The 23,684-nt window shown below is 38.7% G+C and overlaps 1 protein-coding gene across 1 annotated transcript in view; it reads left to right on the top strand.

Annotated features, from left to right (window-relative positions):
- The window catches only part of TACR3 (tachykinin receptor 3), a gene marked incomplete at both ends in the record, with an annotated part of 52,527 nt that extends 30,051 nt beyond the window's left edge, over positions 1 to 22,476 (top strand). Inside the window, 2 exons of the mRNA XM_081959974.1 lie at positions 17,190 to 17,386; positions 22,167 to 22,476. Coding sequence (XP_081816100.1) covers positions 17,190 to 17,386; positions 22,167 to 22,476 — 507 coding nt within the window. The remainder of the gene's footprint in view (positions 1 to 17,189; positions 17,387 to 22,166) is intronic.
- Positions 22,477 to 23,684: the final 1,208 nt, after the last annotated feature.

Here is a 23,684-nt window from a genome sequence, read left to right as displayed (position 1 = left end):
CTACTATTGTATTGTATTGTATTGTATTGTATTGTATTGTATTGTATATTGTCGTATCTTCCATTTTGTTTTGCTACTTATTTCCCAAGAAAGGAAAATACAGTTTCTTATGCAGTAATGTGCTGAATATGGCTCACACCAGCTCACTAGAGCCAATTGTTAATTCTGGAATGTGGTGACCCAGCTGACAGCTGAGGTCATCTGAGGTGCATTAATCAGTGATTGAAATACAGGTGGCAAAAGTGGTTTTTAAATATTTAGCAGCAAATGTTATGTTTTATAGGAAGTAATAATTTTGTTATTGTTGTTAGTTGCAAAGTCGTGTTCTGCCCATCGAAACCCCATGGACAACGTTCCTCCAGGCCTTCCTGTCCTCTACCATCCTCTGGAGTCCATTTAAGCTCACACCTACTGCTTCGGTGACTCCATCCAGCCACCTGGTTCTCTGTTGTCCCATTCGTCTTTTGCCCTCAATCTTTCCCAGGATAAGGCTCATGTGCATATGTAGATTGTATTCATTCATAAATTTAAAAATTGCTATTCATTTAAAACAATTGTGTCTTGTAACAAAGGAGAAGACTAGTTAGATAACTTGCCTTTCTGCTCATTGATTGATTATGTGCCATCAAGTCAAGTTTCGATTCCTAGTGATCACTTAGGTAAATTTTCTTCATGACAATCTGTTCCTAACCTGGTCTTCCAGCAGTATAACTGAATCTATCCACCTTGATGCCAGTTGTTATCTTCTCTCCTTCCTTCCACCTTTCCCAGTTTGAGAACCTTTTCCTGAAAGCCAGGTCCTTGCATAATATGTCAGAAGTAGGATAATGCGAGCCTTGATTGACAACTCTAGGTAGATTTCTTCTGTGATTCTTTAGCTTGTTTTCTTGGCTGTTGAAGGCATTCTTGGGAGTCTTCTTTAGGGACAACTTTAGAATCTGTTTATCATTAAATTGTATTTGGATGGAGATGCTTACAACCTTTGCAGTTTTGAATTGCAGCTATCAGAGCCTCACCATTGACCATGCTAGGTGGAGTTAATAGGGGTCATACTTCAATATCTGGAGTGCGCCAGATTCCCTACCCTTCAAAACAAGATGCTGCAAATGGAAGATTCTTCTCTAGTGAACCTGCCAATAGAGCTTGTCCTTTGTAAAGGAAGAGGGATGACTACACTGGCATTAAATCATCCCCTAAAGCATCTAATTCCACTCCAAGTCACTATTTTCCAATACCGACAGCATTAAACCTTGACCATGCAGAGTAATATTGATCGGTCATTTCATTTTGTCAATAAAGAACAAGTTTATACAGGGAGAACTAACACGTTTAATCAATCCAAAATTGTAAATCCAGGATGGCACTGTCTTTCCATTGTAAAATCCTATTTATTTGAAACCTTGCAAGTAGCTGATAATAATCTGTTATTGTTTATTATCTATTATTAAATAGTGTTTAATAATCTGTTTTAAAAATGCATTTCAATATTGAGAGCAATTCAAGAATTTTAGATGACCCTAGTGAGAATAAAACATTCTGCCATTACACTGTTGTGGGCAATCCAAATTTCCACTGCAAATATTTAAATATTTGATCAATAACATTTAATCGGTAATGAAGAGGTCTAAAGTGTGAATTCCACAAAATATGCATGAATCATATGAATAGAGATCAATTTTTTTTTACTATGTTACCTTTTTCCCCATTCGCTTATTAATTTTCTTTTTCTCCTTTGTTTCTTTTCGTCTCTATGATGAAGAGATTTTTTTCAAATGTCCCAATTATGCTTAAAATGAACTCATATTCAGTTACTACTTTAATAATGCAGGATCTTGGACCATAACCCTCTCCATTGTTCTGACTCTGGCTTTGCTATGGATTTTTAAATGCTCTGAATAAAATGAACAAATCACCCCAGGTCCCATTTATCAATTTGTTTTTGTCCATGGCTTTAATGGCATCTTGTTTCTTCTTGACAGGATATGTATATGGCCTTTTGCATAACACGTGGGACGAAACATTTGGGTGTTAAGTTTCCCCATTTTCATTAGTGGAACATTGTCAATTTCAGAAGCACAGCTAGCACTTTTCTGTCTCAACATGCATTTGATGACTGATTGGAGAACAGCAGTTTTGGAGAGAAGCAATAAATGTACAGTGCCTACAATTTCTCTGAATCTGAGCTTCATAAAAATACCACCAAAGAAATCACCTTAAGCGATCAGAATTGAAAACTTTTGATTTTCTAGTTATTTTGCTGAGTAACTGGAAAGGAATGGTGGCCCAATGAGGTTTTGGGAGGTTCGTGAATGGTTTATGGTAGGAAATGGCCCCCCTGTTCTCCTTCAACTGTTTTGTCAATGGGATTGAAACAGTCTAAGATGGTGTTTCTCAACCTTGGCAACTTGAAGGTGGGTGGCCTTCAATTCTGGAATTTGAAGGCCACCCATTTTCAAGTTGCCAAGGTTGAGGAACATTGATATAAGAGAATTGGGACTGCAGAAGACAGTGGATCCATGAAAATCAGTTAATATGGGGAACTCAAGAAGGGTATGCATACTAAAATCTTCAACTGGAGAAAATTAAGGAGGCATATCTATTTTTGTTAATTCTTTTCATGTAGCATTACCTTGACTATTTGTTTATTTATTATCTAGATTAACTTTTCTACTTGGGAATAACTAACAAAACTACACAGAATTAAACATACAGAGACAGGCTGATGTTGTGTTAAGCCATCAGGTTAAAAACCAAGAGGCCGTGAGTTCATGTCCCCACTTAGGCACAAAGGTAGCTGGATGGCCTTGGGCCAGTCCCTCTCTTAGCCCTACAGTATGAAGGAGGCAATGGAAAATAATTTACAAAATCTTTCCAGGAAAATTTCAGGGACTTCCACAGGCAATCAGCATGAATCAACACATACTTGAAAGATCCAAAACAAACCCAGACATATAGTCCATATATAATATATCAGGAACGTCAGATGCAAATCGATGGTTCTTTTTTTCCTGCAAAATAAATGTCATTGAAATATGATGCACCTGATACAAAGTTTGTCTCTCTTTTTCTCACGCTGAAATTTTCATGGGTACGCTGCTAAAAATGATTTTAGTAACATTTAACTTAAGTCAAGATCTTAGGCTTCTTCTGCTTAGCTGACAAATGTAACATTTAAAAGATGAGCAGCTAGTTTAATAACTTGGCTACAGAGACAGCAGCGCTGCACTGGTTAGAAAAGGGCGAGGCTCTCTGAAACCATGATTCAAATTCAAGTATAAACATTTGAAATGCATTTTTGATGAAAATCCAGTTTCTACTGCTCATGTTCTAATGACATACATACATACATACATACATACATACATACATACATACATACATACATACATACATACATACATACATACATACCAGTAGTGGGATTCAGCCAGTTTGCACCTATTTGGGAGAACTGGTTGTTAACTTTCTAAGCAGTTCAGAGAACCAGTTGTTGGAAGAAATCTCCTTTTGTTTTTTTCTACTTTACAGAGCTAATCCTATAAGGAAGGCAGGAAGGAAACATTCTGGTGTTGTTTCTAGCCTCATGTTTATTGCCCTGCTTACAGAAACTGCCTCTCCAATTAACCCTTATTACATTGTAACAGCTAAGGTGAAGCACCCATCGACCTGAGTGATGTTGAGTTGGCCATGCCCACCCAATCACATGACCACCGAGCCATGCCTAGCCAGCTGGTCATTAGAGCAGAGAACCGGTTGTTAAGTTATTGGAATCTCACCACTGATACATACACCAGGAATTACCTGGGGGCTGACTATGAAGATAAAGTGGAAAGGCCACTTAGTGTGACAGAGGAAAAGTTTGGGGCCATATTTGATAGCAAAATGAATATTTTACAAATACCATAAACCATAAATGTATGCCCAAGGTTGACAAAAATATAATCACTCAACATAGCTTATTCTGAGATTCTTACCAATCAACATAAGACACATTACATTTTTTTGAAAAAAAGTTTTTTATTTTTCCTTTCAAATTCATTCTTAAATATACATTCTTATAATTGCTATTTAACATTTATCAATTCATATCATTTTTCTGCCTGTATATTTACATTTTCATACTTTCTTATTTCCCCTCCCCCTGATTTAATAATGTGTTGTCTGAGTTATTTGTTTTGTGCTTTGTTCCTTTCTCTTTCTATTTGTATCTTTTTTCAAGCCAATCATAAAATCCCTCCCATGACCTGTAGTACACTGATTCCTCTTTGTCCTTTATTCTCAATGTCAACCTATTCATTTCTGCACAATCTAATATCTTCTTTATTATCTCTCCTTCTGATGGGATTTTGTCTGCTTTCCAATTTTGTGCAAATCCAATTCTAGCTGCTGTTATTATTTGTACAATCACATATGAGTCTTCTTTAGTATATTTCTCTGGTAGAATACCCAATAAGAATATCTCTGGCTCAAATTCTATGGGCTGATGTATCATTTTCTCTAACCATGATTGTATTTTAACCCAATAGCTTTTTGCATCTCTATATGTCCACCACATATGATAATATGTTCCTGGTAGTTGGTGACATTTCCAAAGTTTGGTGCCATATTTGATAGCAAAATGAATATTTTACAAATTCCATAAACCTTAAATGTATGCCCAAGGTTGACAAAAATATAATCATTAAACATATCTTATTCTGAGATTCTTACCAATCAAAGTAAGACACATTACATTTGAGCACCAACTCTGGTGCTTCAGAGTTTGGATGTAGTCCCTCAAGCCCTTCTAAACTTTGCTAGGAAAGTACAATTTTTACTAAGGGAGAATTTATACTTTACTAAGTGATTATATAGGGAGTAATAAAATTAACTGGATATCATTAGTACAGTTTAGTTATCATACAGAGGCACTCATTACAAAATGGCATTACGACATCAGACGAATGACATCATGATGTTTGATGCATGTATGCAAAGCTTGCTGCTTACACAATGATGTCATGCCATGTCAAATGATGTCATCATTTGTTTCCACGCCCCCATCTTCTTGAGATGCCTAATTATGGAGCTAAATAGAGTTGTTGATATCCTCTCAAAGTCCCATTCTTTTGCTTAATATTGAAAGTTCTGCCTTCTAGAAGCTTATTCACTCCTTGAATATATTTAAATATTTCAATCATGTTATCCCTTTCCCTTCTGTCCTCCAAGCTGCATCTATTCAGTTCCTCCAATCCCGGGGTGAAATTCAAAATTTTTCCCTACAGGTTCTGTGGGCATGGCTTGGTAGGCATGGCTTGGTGGGGGTGGGGGGTCATGTGACTGAGTGGGCATGGCCAGCGAGGAAGCACTGCGGAGCCAAGCTCTTCATACCCATATCCAGCCTGCCGGAATTCATTGCGTCGGGGCAGGATTCAGGAATGATTCCTGTGGACAGTCTGGACCCCGCTGCTGAGGAGGAGAAAAACTGTGGGGGAGGTAGCTAGGCAAGAAGCAAGGGAAGACTCACCAGGCAGAGATCAGCTGGGCCCCATAGTCGAGGCAAATGAAGGAACCAGGGAGCAGCAGCACCTCTGCGTCGGGTGTGGCTTTAGGCAGTCGAGGTGCGAAAAGGAGTGATTGGGAGGGAAGGGACCAGTCAGTGGTGTGATTTACCAGTTCTCCGAACTGCACATCATCACTGTCAATGGTTCTATAGAACTTGTCCGAAGCTGCTGAATCTGACCCCTGCTCCAATCTCTCCTACATATTTTGTCCCTCAGACCTTGCACCATTTTTGTTGCCCATCTCTAAATTCACTCAATCTTAGCGATATCTTTTTTTAAGTGAGGTTTCCAGAACTGGACAGAGTATTCCAAATGGAGTCTGGCTAAAGCCCTATATAGCAGGATCAGGGCCTCTTTCTTGCTGGTGGATCTTACTCTGCTATTAAGTCTTTACCTAGCCCTTGCATTAATTGTCAAACAATGAAAGGAAAATATATTACGGATCAAGATTTCAATGGTCACCATGTGTCCTCACAAGAATAAAACTCTTGGACTACCTCTGAGCTGCCAAAGCTGTAGAACAATTATATGGAGCAGAGAGAGGCAGGAAGGTCTAATTCTGTGGGGCTACCTCCTGGTCATCCAGATTTTTTTTAATCTAACTTTGGTTGTCCTACAAGAGAAGGAATTAATTAAATCTATCTAACTCTTAAAATATGTTATAAAAAATACATCATGTTTACACTACAGTGCAGTTTGCTGATTCACTCTTGCTTAAACATTAGAGTAATTTGAATGGTGACCATATAACAACAGCCAGTCATATGATTTCACTGCATAAATTTGCACACAGATTTTTTCCAGGAGATTATATGAGAGTAGCAGGATTCTCTGTCTGAATAATTATTGTCCAAATTCCAGAGATAATGAAAAAAGACACTGGAGAAAGCACAGCAAATGCACTATTCTTTACTCTCACATGCAAAGTTTTTTTTAAAAAAAGTAATCTTTATTGGTTATACATTTTCCTTTTAATAAGACGTACAAATACAGCTTTAAACATACAAACCCAAAGTTTTAATTGTTTAGCAGACGTTAACACTTGTATAATTCTACAATGATGATTGTCAAAAATTTTAAACTGCATCCTAGAAATGTCCACAATTTAAATAGATACAACAACTAATCCTAAATTATATTAGGAAAACCAGGATGTTGCTTTGCCACATTATTTATGAATTCCATCTGTACTTCTCTTGTATTTCAGCTTCCAAGCCTGGTGTTCACCAAATCTGTTAGATTTTAATTGGCAAAATCCCACGGTGGGCTTTTTAATTATCATTCTGGCTGGAAGTTGAGGAAATTGAAGTCCAAGAATCTGGAGATGACCAGATTAGGTTTGGGTACCCTATTTCCTATCCCCATATTAATTATAGATGGTCTTTTTGGTCGGGTCATTCTGTGAAAGGGAGACTCTCTCTGTATTTGCGGGGGGGAGTCTGATTATGCTTTCAAAGATTTCTGGTCACAATCCTTTCTCTGAATCATTAATAGGCTTCTTTGGATGTCATTTTGCTTAAAACTAGCCAAGTCCAGAAGGGAGACGATGCATTGGATTAGAAGCAATTTAAGCAGTGGCTATAACTAAGAACCTTTTGTAACCTTCTGCCAACCTAGCACTTCTGCCAACCTAGCAGTTTGAAAGCACATAAAAATGCAAGTAGAACAATAGGGACCACTTTTGTTGGGAAGGTAACAATGTTCCATGCGCCTTTAGCATTTAGTCATACCGGCCACATGACCACAGAGACGTCTTCGGACAGCGCTGGTTCTTCGGCTTTGAAACGGAGATGAGCACTGCCTCCTAGAGTTGGGAATGACTAGTACGCATGTGCAGGGGATCCTTTACCTTTACCTATAACTAAGAAGCTGGAACCGTGTTCATAACTGCATTCCTATTCTCCTCTGTGTGTTCATAGCACCAGACGTGTGTGAACCATTTGTGTGAGATCTTTCTTTTTTAGACCTAAGAAATTTGACCTAAAGGAAATAGCACCCACAATTGTTATGAAGGTATGTAGTTGTGAAGCTTTCTTTAGTTCTTAGTTCTAGTGGGATTTACCAAAAGAGAATCATGAAGCTAACTTAGACATGATATATTTGAGATTTAGGGCAAGTTTTCTTACCAAAGCACTTCCTCTGTTGACTACTGCTACCGAGAATAGTCATTATACAGCTCTATGAGTAGCCTAGGAACGATTATACAGCTGAATCTGATCAGGTTAATGAATGTATGAGAGACTAACAAAAAAAAAACCTTGCATCATCTTCTTAAGTATCTGAGTAAATAACTATACAGGAAGATCAGCCATGTCATAAGATACAATATATGAATAAAATTACGAATGACTCTCTTAAGCTGGGCTTCTAACTAGCAAATATTTCACGGATATTGGATCTGCGCACCTAGATGGTTATAAATGGGGCATATCAAAGGTGAGTTCCTACCATTTCGGCCCGGTTCCACCGAGTAGATAGTAACTCGGTTTGCCACACCCCTGAACCAGTTGTCTTGTTTTTTGCTGCTTATGTGCAGAAGCATTTTTAGTACTGCACATTCACATGTGCACATTAAGTGTGCACATGCAGCACATCCCTGAGCAAACGGACAGTAGCAACAGTTGGAACCCACCCCTGGGGCATAGATAGATTAAAGGAAGTCAGGCCTGTTGATGTCAATTAGCTTGGAGAACAATATGGAACAACACTGTTAGGCAGAAGCTTTGGATTTACAGGCTCCAAGGACTCTTTTTCCCTAGACCCACCCAAGAGGGGAGAGTATAGTATATTATCCCTAGAAGAGTATAAAATTGGATTTTCAGTTCTTTCAGTGGGAGGCAAACAATTAATCTTCCGGGTGCAATTCAAGGTGTTGGTAATCACTTTTAAAGCCCTTCATGGGCATGGGTCCAGGTTATTTGAGGGATCATCTCACCCAGGGGTGGGTTCCGGCAGGCACTACTACCAGTTTGCTCATGGGCATGCAGTGCACACATGCGCAATGCAATAAAAATTGTTCTGAGCATGTGCAGAAGTGAAAAACAAGATGGTGCCGCCTATGGCGCAACTAAAAGAACCGGTTTGGGGGCATGACAGGCCTGGGTCGTTGCCAGTTCCAGTGACCCAGGCTGCCAAAACACTACCGGTTTGGCCAAACTATTGGGATTGGCCCGTGCCACTTGTGCTGGCCAAGGAGAAGTCCTGTGGATTCCATCAGCTCAATTATTCTGGCTGGCAGGGTCCAGGAGGATGACCTGCTCTGCTGTTGCTCCTGCCCTCTGAACATCTGGCTTCAACCCTCCTAGATTTCTGTAAGGGCTTAGAGATGTGGCTGTGCCCCAGTGGTGAAACAGCACAATGGAGGTGGTTGATTGAGTAATACCACCTCCCTCCACGCACTCCACCCCCCACCCTCCCCATGGGTCTTTAGTTTTAAGGTTTGATTTTAACATTTTTATTTTAATTAAGATGTAACTGTAAGCTCAGAGTTACCCTATGGTAAAATGGGAAGCCAATAAATGTAATAAATAACTATAACATAATAAATAAATAACTACAATATAATAAATAACTATAATATAATAAATATAATATAATAAATATAATATAATAAATAAATAAGTAAATATAATAAATAAATAATAAGAGAAATAGAGCAAGGAAATGTCTTCCAATATTGCTCATTACCTTTGGAATAATAAGTGAAACTTCAGCTTCTATCTATAAGCACATTCATTCTGTTTCAGTAATATTGGCTGTATTTAGTCTATGGCCACAAGTTTTTTTTCCCACCTAATTGTGGAAGCTCATCCTTCTAAATGCAATATGGTTAGTTATTTGTGTTGCTTTTATTTTCATCAGTCTCAGTGGAGGAGATGCCTTGAAATAATTGATTTTGCTCCTATCTTTCCCCGAGATCAGGACTCCATTCTATATATTAATTACTGTTTACAGAATTTACAATAGTAGAGTTGGAAGGGACCTTGGAGGTCTTCTAGTCCAAGAAGTTAGTAACACTGTTAAGTAAGTAAGCTCCCCGTTAGGAGAACGAGTGTGCAGAGAAGCGTAATGAGAGTGGTAGGGAAGAACACGTACAAACCAGCATACAGGGACACTGAATAGTATAAAATATAGTAGTTTAGTATGTGGAAATGTAGAGGTATTCAGAGTCCAGTTAACAGTCCAAGTCATACACGGTTCAGTCATTCAGTTATCAAATAGTCAGTCTAGCATACAAAACAGCTAACAGTAGCAAACCACAGTACCTCACGATACACTGATCAGCGTCTAACAAACAGAGAGATAACAGTCATTCTGGCTCCCTCTTATGGCTGCTTGAGGTAACAAACCAATTACATCTCTCTAGCATTTAAAGTAACAGATACATTTGTTACGATCATAGCTTATATACATTGCCAAGCCAAGCCTAGGGTTACATCCCTAACAATTACCCTCTATTTTTTTTCTCATTCCAAGTATAAGAAAGGCAAGAGAATCATCTGCATTGTCATTCTCACCTCTAATTCAAATTAAGCTTGCTAATTCCTTCATTTCTGCACTTGCATGCTCCTTGCACATCATTTCCTTGTATTATGCTGATATCTGTAACTGCAGACAAAATAACAATGTACTAAATTTCCAGCATTTAATCTATGATTTATACACTTAATGAGGCAACGTGCCATTGATGTGTAACCTAGTACTTAATTGTTTTCAAGCATGATGATGCAGATATGTTTCCACGCACTGGAACACTTCCCTAATGTCAATGGAAGAGAATATATTTCCTAATGCTTCATCCATTCAATTCCAGCTAATATTCCAAATAAATGACGGACGTGTGTCAGATCAGCACAGTTTTCAGTGATGAATCACATCTGCAAGGGGGGGAAATGAATCTATCTTGTAGAATCAGTACTGGCAATGTTTCAAATACACAGCGGCATTCTGCAATATTCTTTGGCAACTGATAAATGTCTCGCGGTGGGCAGTTCCACATTGCCAAATAAATGTCATCATAAAATAAGACAAAAGATGGTACAGATGTACCTTATCATGGCGCAGAAGAATTAAGAACAAATATCTGATCATCACTGCTGTCCTCCGGATACACTCACTGACTCTTTTAGGCCGTCTAATCTGACTTTGCACGGGAAAGGAAAATTTAAGACCGATGGGAGGTGATCATTTATAAGAGATAAATGCTGATGAATAGAAAGTAGACAATCCTCTCCTGCTATTGTTTCACATTGTAAAAACTTCCTAATCAGCATGCAAAGTAGATAAATCCCATGTTGAGGCAATACTGTATTTCCCATAAACAGATATTGTTAAGAAGTAAGAATTAATAAGGAAATGAGTTTGTTCAGGGAAGGAGAGCCTCTGATAATATCTTAATAATGTTTCTTTACCTAGAGCAGTTATGGCTAACCTTTTCCCCATCGCGTACCGAGTGCAAGGGGATTGTGCATGGGCATGCCCACACCCATAATACTATGCGCACGTGGCCCGTGCCCACACACTCCCCACACTTTTGGCCCATGATGGACCCACTTCTTATCCTCCCCAAACTCCAGAAGCTTTCTAGGAGCCTGGGGAGGGTGAAAATGGCATCCCCTGCCCCATCCGGAGGGCAAAAAACAGCTCTATGGGCAAACCAGAAGTTCGGGAACGGATTTCTGGTTTGCCCGTATAGCTGTTTTTTGCTTTCCAGAGGCTTCAGAAGGATTTCCTGAAGCCTATGGAGGGAAAAAGTGGCCCAACATGCAAACCAGAGGTCTGTTCCCAAACTTCCAGTTTGCGTGTTGGGTTGTTTTTGCGTCCTCTGGAGGCTTCAGGGAAGCCTCCGGAGGGTGAAAAACGGCCAAAGATGAAAGCCGAAGTCAGTTGGCCAGCACATGCATTCGCACTGGAGCTGACAAGGCAACATCTCGCATGCCCTAACAAATGGCTCCCCATGACACCTGTGGCACATGTGCCATAGGTTCACCCATCACGGACCTAGAGAGTTCCACATATAAATACATAATTTTGTATTCCTTAATTTCTGATGTAATTCATCTTTCAAGAATCCCTGACTGAAAAGGTTTTTTTTAATCCACTGTCACATCTTTCACCAAAAATGCTGATTATTACCTGCAGATTGGCAGGTCAGAAATGTAGGAAGAATACATTTTCATTTTTTTAGTCCAATTGATTAGAGGAAATAAAGTTAGACTGATTATCATGACTGGATACATTTTTAAGGTGTTTCAACAAAGATTTCAGGAAAGCACACTCGGAAGCTGCTTTTATGAAATATGAAATAGGGTATCTTCTTTGCTTCTTGGAGTGAAATAGCACCAGCACTTAGAGTTAGATACTGCTTCATGGTGCTTTTACAGCCCTCTCTAAGCAGTTTACAGAGTCAGCATATTGCCCCCAACAATCTGGGTCCTCATTTTACGTACCTCAGAAGGATGGAAGGCTGAGTCAGCCTTGAGCCTGGTGAGATTTGAACTGACAAATTGAAGGCAGCTGGCAGTCAGAAGTACCCTCCAGTAAGGTAAAGGTTTTCCTCGCACATATGTGATACTCGTTCCTGACTCTAGAGGGCGGTGCTCATCTCTGTTTCAAAGCCAAAGAGCCAGCGCTGTCCGAAGACATCTCTGTGGTCATGTGGCTGGCATGACTAAATGCCAAGGCGCACGGAACGCTGTTACCTTCCCACCAAAAGTGGTTCCTATTTTTCTACTTGCATTTTTACGTGCTTTCGAACTGCAAGGTTGGCAGAAGCTGGGACAAATAATGGGAGCTCACTCCGTTACGCGGTGCTAGGGATTCAAACCTCTGAACTGCTGACCTGTCTGATCGACAAGCTCAGCTTCTTAGCCACTGAGCCACCATGTCCCTCTTGTCTTCCTTAGAAGAGATAAAAAGTTTTGCAGATCATCCTCTATGCGCACAGCTTGCAGCCTAAATTCTTTTGCCCACTGATAGCAAACCCATCACATTACTGCTTATTTTCCTCTTTGTTATCTCTTCCATTCATGAAGCACATTTGCATATCTATGGGAGAGTAGATGTTATGAAAGAATAAGCATTGTTGGCAGGAAAGTAAAAAAAGAAAAAGAAAGAACCCCTTCACAAATATAGTCATTACAATATTTAATTATTCATCATTCATTCATTTTCTATTCATTTATTTTAATCTTTTTGGTTTAGTGATTGATCCCTTTTGCAATGGGCCTTTCCCAACATAAGGTCACTGACACAATAAAAGTGTGTGTTTGAGGAATAAAGGTTGTGTGAGGGAGCTGCAGGCCATACAGCAGCCAACTGAAAAATGTGCATTATGCACATAATAAAATATGTGCATAAGCTCCTAAATATGAGCTAAAATATTGAGTTAAGTGGGATTCCATGCAAAAAAATTTCATGTAAGAGCTCCTGTTCACAGTTCTCTACAGCCGCAGCTGGCTTTGAGTCAGAGCTTCCTGTGCCAAATCCATTCTCTGAACTCCCTTGCATGTGCTTGCAATGAAGACTATTATTCAAGTTTGCTTCAGATTTTATTATTTGCGGTAATCATTCTCATAAAGTTAATGTGGGGCAAATTGTGAGCAAGTCCCATAACATCCTTTGCTTATTTTGAAAAATAATAATAAACCATATTTTAATGCAGCGTACAGGGTGCAAAGGGTACGCAGTGGCTCAGTGGCTAAGGCGCTGAGCTTGTTGATCAGAAAGGTTGGTAGTTCGGTGGTTCAAATCCCTAGCGCCGTGTAACAGGGTGAGCTCCCGTTACTTGTCCCAGCTTCTGCCAACCTAGCAGTTCGAAAGCATGTAAGAGTGAAAGTAGAAAAATAGGAACCACCTTTGGTGGGAAGGTAACAGCGTTCTGTGCACCTTCAGCGTTTAGTCATGCCGGCCACATGACCATGGAGACATCTTCGGACAGCGCTGGCTCTTCGGCTTTGAAACAGAGATGAGCACTGCCCTCTAGAGTCAGGAATGACTAGCACATATGTGCGAGGGGAACTTTTACCTTTTTTACCTTACAGGATGCAGCCATCAGAGAGGAAATGTTATCTTTTGAACAGCTTTCATTCCTACTTCACTTTCTTTCTTCTCATCAATCTAATCTTGCAATAACTGTCATAATCGCAGCTTCACAAAACAGATTAGAGAATGACATACTGATTGGCCCAAAATTGTTGCTCTGTGACCTTGAAGACTGAGTGGCGATTTGAACAATCTTGTCAGAAAAACAAATGTATGCATAGAGAAATATATATTTACATGCTTTGTACTTTAAATTGAAAAACTGAATGTTCAGTTAAAAACCATTACCTGTTTCTTATGAAACAAAGCAAAGGAAGCATTTTACAGAGCCATTGAATCAATTTGACCGATCACCAAAGGCTTTCTCATTTTGATGAATGAAGCTGTAATTCTTCCAGTTATGTGCATGGAATGATGTTTCCTCTTGGGACAAGGAGTAATGGAGTGTAGAGATGTAATTTACCTTGGAAATTATGTTATGATTTATGCCCCAAAATCATTTTCAGCAGCATTCTGTTCAATAAAGATGCCATAATGTGCTCAGAAAAGTAAACACTTCTGAATATTAAGACAGATGAAAAATTTTATAAGAAAACAGTACTCTATGGGCCACCTAGACGTGGCCCAGGAATGCCATGAAGTTTAAAGATGAATGAACTAGTGTCTTGAAGTGGAACACTAACATCAAAAAAGTTGATTCTAAGATGAATATTTCTATTTCACCATAAAGAGGACCACAGAGGAGTCACCTTTGTATAAGTTTGGCATTTGGGAAATTATACATATATATTGATATTATTTCTCTAATTTTGAATATTTAAAACAATAGTAATCAATGTAGAGGTTTAAAGGCTTCTTTTAAGAATAGGTGATATCTTATTGATACATGTTACTTATATATTATGATTTGGACACACTTCAGTTGGGTTTTAGGTCAGAATGTCATGTCAAAATGACGTTGATCACTCTTTGATTATCATTTTGGAATATAGATGGGAATGGTGCATCTATCCTTGTCCTCAATGTCTATGGAGATTCTCAGTCATCCAGGTCGTGGTTGTTCCAAAGGTGTTTTTTTTTTCAAGAGGCAATTGGACTTTCTGGTTTTTCTTTGAAGATGTTTTGTTTCTCATCCAAGAAGCTTCTTCAGCTCTGACTGGATGGTGGAGAATGGAAGGTTTTATACTCCTTACAGACTGATGGTCAATTGCATTATTTTAGTGAGTCATTAAGGTCACCTGGAGGTTTATCTGTGTCATCAGGGTCACCTGAGTGGTGCACATAGGTGTGGAGTCTTCTTGGAACTGTTGAAATAGATAGATGAGATAGATGATGTTGTATTCCTCCCCATCTGTTGAGAGAGGGCTGTTCAGTTTTGACATAGATGGCACTCTTCCTCAGTGGTTTTCCTTCTTCTGGGGCCAGTTCCAGTAAATGTTGATGGGGATAGATGTTGAACTAATGGACTGCCTTGGAGCTCAATGCCCTCTACTCTCCCATTTAACATTTAGATAAAAACAATGCCTGAGTTATCCATTGGTTTAGGATCTAATATATCAGTACACCATGCTACCTAGTATACTTCTTGACCCCAGGCTGTCCAAGTGATGCTTTCAATGCCAGAAACCAATATTTGAAGGATACTTGGATTTAGGTGGGAAGAAACAAGCTCAGTGTCAATTGTGCTAAGATCAAGTAACTGTAGTTATTTAGGGCCCTAGATCTGGGGATTTTTAATCTTTGGTCTTGGGTGGAATTGTGCATCCCAATTTGAAATTAATATGAAATTAGAGGGACATCCTGAACTCACAGCTCAAAGTAGACAGCAGCTGTAGCCAGGAGGGTCTTTACAAGATCCATCTTATGTACCACTTACACCCATTCTGAGAACATAATCCTTCAGCCAGGCATGGCATTTGTGGGTTTGCCCAAACGGGCAGAATCCTAGCTAGAGGATCGCCCAAACCCGTGTGAGCCCCCAGCCGCGCACCCCTGTGGAATCTGTTAGAAAAAAAGATAGAAAGCGAGTTATGGAAACCTTTCATCCTACAGTTCTGTATGGAACTGATAGACAACACAAATGGGGAAACTAGATGGGAGCAAACATCAGTGTGAGTATTGTGCAGTATAACAAAGAAGCCACAGGTCCATCAGGTATCAACCAAAGAAACATGCCAGGGAGAGAAATGGGGTTCTTTCAAAGATTTTAATCACTGATTACTAAGTGTTTTCCTTAAGAGGTATGCAATCTTTTAATAGCTGAGTGGGTGGGGCTGGAACTGGAGCCCTTGTCTTTGTTTTTCAATTGTGAGGAAATTATTTTAGGGATTATATTTTTATGGCACAACCAATACAAACTATGAAAATGATAACGCTACCATAAATAAAAACATTTCAGAAACAACCAACAGTCACAACCACATGATATCACTGTAGCACATAAACTGACACCTTTCAAAACATCCTAAGCAAACGAAAAAAACGTGTTGCCATTTTTTAAAAAAAACAACAGCAGTCAACTACAATATACAGTGGAAGGTGTAACATTCACTACATAGGCAGAAAACATCTATGAACGCCAACTAGCACATCCATGAACATATCCATGAATATCAGCTTGCAGTCCTATAAACACAAGAAAAATTCTTTAATCTCACAACATATGAGCAGCCACAGTTTCAACTGGGAAACTATTAGCATCTTTTTTCTTCTTCTTCAGTAGTGTCCAATTTTTGGAAACTGAGCCTAGACAAATCTAAATCCCAAAACGCCAGGGGAATTTTGGAAATTTCTGACAAATCAGACACCAGTAGACACACTGAGCTAAAGCATATTTATATACCATTCAAAAGAGACAATAAAAAGCTAAGAAACAAAAATATCAGAACTCATCCTTTCCAGCAGCCAGCACTCAGATAAGCAAAGATTAGCACCAGACAAACAATCAAGCAGAAAACAATATTTTCTAATCCAGGAACTACCCAGAAGAAAACCACACCCCCGCCAAAACTGGCAGGGCAAACTATTGTATATAAACAGGGAGAAAGCCTCATACTCATTCACACTTATGATGTTACCTAGTTGGACAATGAAATGTCTGCAAATGAACAACCAAGCTCAGAGAACACCCAGAATTTCATAATTCAACTCTACGCAACATTATTTCCTTTATTGGAATTTCCCATCTATCTGAATATTCCCAAGAGATGTCATCTGTGGTACCATATGTTAAGCTGCTATTTTATTTATTCATTTTACACCAATGGTTATTTGATTCAGCTATCCTGTAAAGCACAACAGCTATCTAGCCATATGTCAGACTTAATCATTCAGGCCATAAGTAAAGTGCAGAAGGCTCAAATCCATATCAAAATACTCTCTGCTATCTGTGCAAAGCAAAGGGGGAAATGTCAAAATAAATTAATTCCTTTTATATCATTCTGTTTTGTTTTTCCAAATTATTAACTATCTATATAAATTTAATATTCCAGCCAGAGCAACCTAAAGTCTAGTGTTGGTAATATTAAAAGGCACTTACAGACTACAGAGTTGTAAAAATTAGGAAAATCCTTTTTTTCCCCCCCTCCATCTGTTTGCTTCCAGGTTGTAAAAATGATGATTGTGGTTGTATTGACATTTGCCATCTGCTGGTTGCCATATCACATTTACTTCATTCTTACTGGAATCTATGAAAATTGGAATCGGTGGAAATACATTCAGCAGATCTACCTAGCAACGTTTTGGCTCGCTATGAGTTCAACTATGTATAATCCCATTATCTACTGCTGTCTCAATAAAAGGTAAGGTCGTAATTTAAGAATAATCTATTTAGAGTTGGGAAGCCTGAAAATTTTTCTTTTTTCATTCTTCTATATTAAATGAATTTCATTTATTCATTGATCATCCTGGAAATCAAGAGAGAAGGAAAAAGGGTACTATAGATCTCTTCATTATAAAAAAAAAAGTTTAGATCCTTAGAGCAGTTGTTTAGAAATATGCATTTCTTTTTATTGTTATTATTTTATTCATACATACATGTATACATACATACATACATACAGTTTTACCCAAATTTCTCTTTACATTGGCTTATTTATACTTCTGTTGATTATATTGGCATATTTATAATTATGTATCATCTTTATATTTAATTCATATATAGCAATGAACTTTCTTCACCTAATTTCGACCTCTTGTCTCTAACCACTCATAAAATCTGATCCATATCAAATAATATTCTGTGTCCTCCTTATATACACTTCTATTGACATTCTTCAATCTATATTCATTTCCTTCCTGTATCCTTTTTGTCACCTTTTACAGGTAATCCTCCCATTATGACAGTTCACAGTGATCATTCGAAGTTACAAATCCCTGCCAAAAGTACTTAGAACTGGGTCCCAAAGTTACATCTTTTGCAGCATCACAGCAGTCGTTCACACTTACAAATGATGCCAGAGATGCTGCAATATGCTCCTTTGGTGCCATGACTGAGAGCCCTGCGCTGCCCATGCTCCTTTGGGTGCCAGAGCCCTTATCCAGGCAGGTGGAGACGCGCCAGGCTGGCCTCTCTCCTTCCCTGCTGAGCTACAAACTCTCTCACAAATGGGTGCAGCCCTGCCCAGCTGTTTGCTGGAATGCCAAACCTGTCTGGATTTAACAAATTGTGCCACCAAGGAATTGCAGAGCTTGGCGCACCATCCCTCTGCTTCCCTCGCTTGCCAAAGGCGCTCCTTAAAAATTGCAAGAGTGGTTTCCAAGCAAACCTGCTTTACAGCTCCATGGTGTTTCTCCCCACAGCTCAAGATACTCTTCTTTCACTGGAGAAATGGAAAAACTGGGTTGCCAATGAAAGAAACGTGTAGGGAAACCCCAAAAGTTCATTTTTGGGCTAAAAAAGAAGGTAAAATCAGACCTTCCAACCTCACGAGAAAAAAGTAAGATCCCGCAAAGTTGGAAGAAAGGCTGATTTTACTTTTCTGTAAACTCTAAAGTGCAATATGACCTATGGAAACTAGAAATTCTCTCCTTTGAAATGTTATAATTTATTTATCATTGAATTTATATTGCTGCCTATTCGCCCGTGACGACTCAAGGTGGCTTTCAAAGTATAAAACCCCATTTAAAACAGTAAAACTAATAAAAAGACTCCAATAAATTAATATGATGAAATCACCTCCCACCCCAGCGACAGCAAATCACAGGAGCCATTTAATGGGCTCCATCCTGCTCTGGGTTCCTCAGGCCCTCTGGCAGAACCAGGTCTTCAGCACCTTCCAAAAGAGTGTTAGAGTGGGGGCCATTCTAATCTCAGGGGGAATGGTGTTCCAGAGAGAGGGAGCTACCACAGAGAAGGCCCTTCTTCTGGGTCCCACCAGATGTACCTCCCTCCGGGATGGGACCCACAACTGCCTCCCCCCTCTGATGGGTTGGGTAGATGTGAAATAATGTTTAAACCAAATTGAATTTCATAAACAAAATTTGAACCAATAGGAAAACATACAGTCGATACGAGAAGATTTATTTACTAGCACAGGCATGGTATATCAAAATCAATATTTTAAAAAGGTAGTGACAAGGCATTTTCTCTGTCTTGTACAAAGCCAATGTTATCTGATTATTTTTAAAAATGCTACTTGAATCTTTAACTCTCTGAGCACTTACATGAAATAGCAAATGCTTACAACACATAAATACAATTGCATTACATTTATATGTGATATAAATAAAATATAAATGGAAAACAATTCACATATGAAAGGGATATAAGACCCCTCATCAATCTTGTGATTCTTTTGGTCAGATGTTTTAAGTAAAAGATGCTGTCTGAGAGAATCTGTCTAATATTACATGATACCTTACCTGAGAGCCAGCAAAATTCAAAAATACACATGGGAATAGTCGACTTGTCTGTGCAATACAGGCAAAATTGATATACAAACAAAAATCAGAACCTAATTCCATTTTGATAGGCATTTCAAAGGAGACATTAATTCCTGCCATATATATGCAAATATTTTTAGATGATAGCAGAAACGTAACAAGCACAGCCTTTCAGCATCTTGTTCAAACACCTGCCTGTTGCAATCTTATTTAACACCCACATAATCCCATCAGGATTTGCATCTGGCACAGAAATGCTGCTGTGTTGTTCTTTCTGTCTTCCCATCCAAACTGAAAATGTATTAAAACATTTATTATTTATCCCCAAAAATTCACGATGAATTTATATTGCAAGGAATCTGTCTAAAGAGAGCTTCCTTTCCGTGCTTTTTTTTTTTTTTTTTTGTATTCCGCGGTGTTATTTGCAATATTGCTTTGCACATTCAAGCTACAATTAGGCATTAGTTGAATCAACTCAGCAGTAATTGAAATGGATGAGTCAGTGTTTGTTGTGTTCAGGTCTATGTCCATTCCATAAAATAGGGGTGTCCAAACTTGGGAACTTTAAGACTTGTGGACTTCAACTCTCAGAATTCCCCAGCCAGCCATGCTGGCTGGGGAATTCTGGGAGTTGAAGTCCACAAGTCTTAAAGTTCCCAAGTTTGGACACCCCTGCCATAAACAGTCTTATAGTTTTCACTTAACAAACTTCAGCCACTCAATATTTGCTTTCAAACGATACGCATGAAGTTTTATTTTGATTTACTCAACTTGTTATATTGTCATCTGCTCTCAGTCTGCGTGTATTTTAAATACTTCCCTTTAAAAGTATCTTTTTCAAAATTACTGCTAAAACATTACATTTTCTACACATTCCTCTTCAAGATAGGCACTTTTATAATTACCACTGCAAAATTCCAGAAAGCATCCAATTTGAACTGCCTTCTCATCCACATTTTTATTTATTTATTTATTTATTTATTACTTGTATACACCACTCACCTGATCCATATATAAGTCAGGGACTGCAAATTATGTTGTTTTTTAAAAAAACAAATTGTAGTCAAAATTATCCAGTCTCTGAAGTGGTATTTCAAGGTAGTTATTTAGGACACAAATAGGACCTGCTAGCCGAAAGGGCAGGAGGGACCCAATTCATCAGAGATGCTTGATCGTATTTTGAAATAAGTGTTGGATTTTTTTATAATGAGGGCAATGCTACAAGTTATAAACACATTTTCTTCAACTGTATTACTTTTTTTGGATGGAGCAATGGCGTTTTGTGATTCTGCACACATACAAAAGTATAAGAAAGTACATGTCTGTACAATTCCAAGAAGTTTTGCCCCTTTTGTTTCCTATATGAAGGGTGTTTAATCGACAGAAAATACAGGTAGTCCTTGTTTAGTGACTGCCATGTTTAGCAACTGTTTACAGTTACAACGGTGATAAAAAAAATTTCTTTGCAACCAGTCCTTCTATCTACAAACTTGACAGGTATTGTTCGTAAAGCAAAGAAAAAATAAAGTTAGATCATATGCACAGTTGTGGTTTCACTTAGCCACCCCTTCACTAAAACCAGGTTGCCTGTTGCAAAGATAATCATTAGGACAGGGGTGTCCAAACTTGGGAACTTTAAGACTTGTGGACTTCAACTCCCAGAATTCCCCAGCCAGCTTTAGGACGTGTGAAATACCACCTAAGAACAATATTAATCTTAAATCACATCTAATATACTGTATATATCATGGATTGGCAACCTTAAACACTCAAAGAGCCACAAAGGTCATAACTGGAAGCCCCGCATTCAATTCTGAGCCGACCAGAAGTCCAATTCCCCCCACCATAGAGCCTCCTCCTAGCACGGCATCTTTTTTCCTCTACCTCTCCTAACTCAAAGCCCTATCCATTGTGGAGCCAACCGGTGACAGGGAGCCACAACAGAGGGATGAAAGAGCCACGTGCAGCTCCAGAGCCGCAGGTTGCCAACCCCTCGTATGTGTAAACCAGCTCTAAATTAACCAGCTGAAAGGGAGGAGGGGCTGCTAAAACATCCAATCCATAACTTTTCAGATGATTATTTCCGCTCTTCTGATGACGTTGTGCATTAAAGAAATTGTGAATTAGCCCCTGATAGCTGGGCAGCACAGTCTGACACTCACTTTGAAATTAGATGCAGAGATGCAGCTGCATTTGCATTCTGTTTTATTAGGTTTCTAGTAGTTTCAGCAGATGGGAATCCAGTCCTTTTTTTCAATCCTGCTATTAAGAAGTCTCTACGCATCTGTTACAATTAGAAAGTTTCTTCTTTTGTTGAGCCAAGTTCATTACAATTTTTGTCCATTAGCTCTAATTCTACCCTCTGGAGTAATCAAGAGCAGGTTGCTTCCGTCTTCTGATGTTTAAAGGCCGCTATCAAGTTCCTCTTTTAATTTTTTCCCCCCGCTAGGCTTAATATCTCTAAGCCATTCCACAATTGACAATCTCTATCATATTCATTTCTCATGCTGGACATACTTCAGTTTGTATACAGTCCTGAAACTGTGAAGCCCAGAACTAAACTCAGATATCTAGAAATGTGCATTTGATTAACTCGCCTCTTTTAAAAAAAATGTTTTCTATGAGATATCTCAAATATAAAGTACACACCCTATGTATGTGGTATGTATATATGTACTATGTGCATGTGTTTTTCAGGTTCCGAGCTGGTTTCAAGAGAGCTTTTCAATGGTGTCCTTTCATTGAAGTATCTAGTTATGATGAACTGGAGCTTAAGGCAACAAGATTCCATCCTACCAGGCAAAGCAGTTTATACACCGTTACCAGGATGGAATCCAGTATGTCGGTAGTGTTTGAATCTGGTGATGGTGAAAGCAGCAAGTCCATGCGCAAGAAAGGAGCACAAGAAGCCAACACAAATGGGTATTCATGCAAGAGTTCCAAAGCTAGTTCAGCAGTGTCAAGTTACATCAATTCTCCATGTACATCAGCGGACGAGTACTCCTAAAAGCCTTTCATGCATTTATAAGAGATGTGAGACAAAGTCACATAGCTAAGAAATAAGACAATGCTATTCTGCCTTAGGATCAAACATCTGGAAAGCAACCATGCTTTAAAAAGGGAGCACTAACTGCATGTGTATATATCTTGCCTATTATCATCAACTTTCTTTGATCCAACCTGGGTTTGTGTGTGTGTGTGTGTGTGTGTGTGTGTGTGTGTGTGTGTGTGTTGGAAAAGGCAAAGACAGAGCCTTGTTTACATTAACGTTGTGACTTAGTGCCATGGGATAAACTGGAATCTCCATTGTAAATTATGTAAAACAGGTGCGATTAAGAACAATTCATATCCCACTGAAATGAGCAGCAAAAAAATGTGTCATGTTTTCAATGTTACTTAAATAGTTGCTCTGAATCTACAGCTTATGAAACAACAATATATGGGTTGGATCTGTTCTTTGGAATTAAGATTAATCTGATATTTATTTATTTGTTTGTTTGTTTGTTTGTTTGTTTGTTTGTTTGTTTGTTTATCCATTCATCCATCCATCCATCCATCCTCCCATCTCAGCAAATGACTTTGGGGTGGCTCACAACTCAATGTACCTGATTTGTATCATGCAAGGGTTCTAAGAGGATAACTTGATTTTAACGCTGAGGTAGGTGAATTGCTACTGTCCTTCTGAAAACCTGAGATTGTTTAACAGCTCCACTGTTTGCAGTCTTAAGTGAGGAAGAGCCTCGCTTTGAGTACAAGGGCTCCAAACTGTCAAGATACAACTCTGAAATTCACTGCAACACATGAAGACTGTTCACTAAGCATGAGACACAGCAGTTGTTGACATTTTTTAATCATTCTGCATCTGATTATCTGCCTCCTCAACTGTACAGCAGGTACAGAACATATTCATGAAATGGACTAGAATGAGCAGGTCTTCCCATTTGTTGTTTTCATAGGCATACAAATGTCTGGCTTGTATTCAAATAGAAAAAAAGTCAACAAGTGCTTTTCACTGTATCACACTAGATCTTCAGGTTAGCTTGTGTGATAGCTTTCTTAACTCTGTCAATCACATTGATATCCATAGGTATCCAATACAAATTGCTATGTCATGGAAAATGACAAAACATACATTCCAATTAAGTCACGATGTAACTCCCTGGGCTTTCCTACTTGCATCTTGTGGTTGTGTGCAAGCATGTTATTTGTATGATT

Source organism: Natrix helvetica (assembly GCF_964273705.1).
Source record: "Natrix helvetica genome assembly, chromosome: 7".
Taxonomy (NCBI): Eukaryota; Metazoa; Chordata; class Lepidosauria; order Squamata; family Natricidae; genus Natrix; species Natrix helvetica.
The sequence above is the reverse complement of the archived record's forward strand: the minus strand, read 5'-3'. Positions and strand labels throughout refer to the sequence as shown.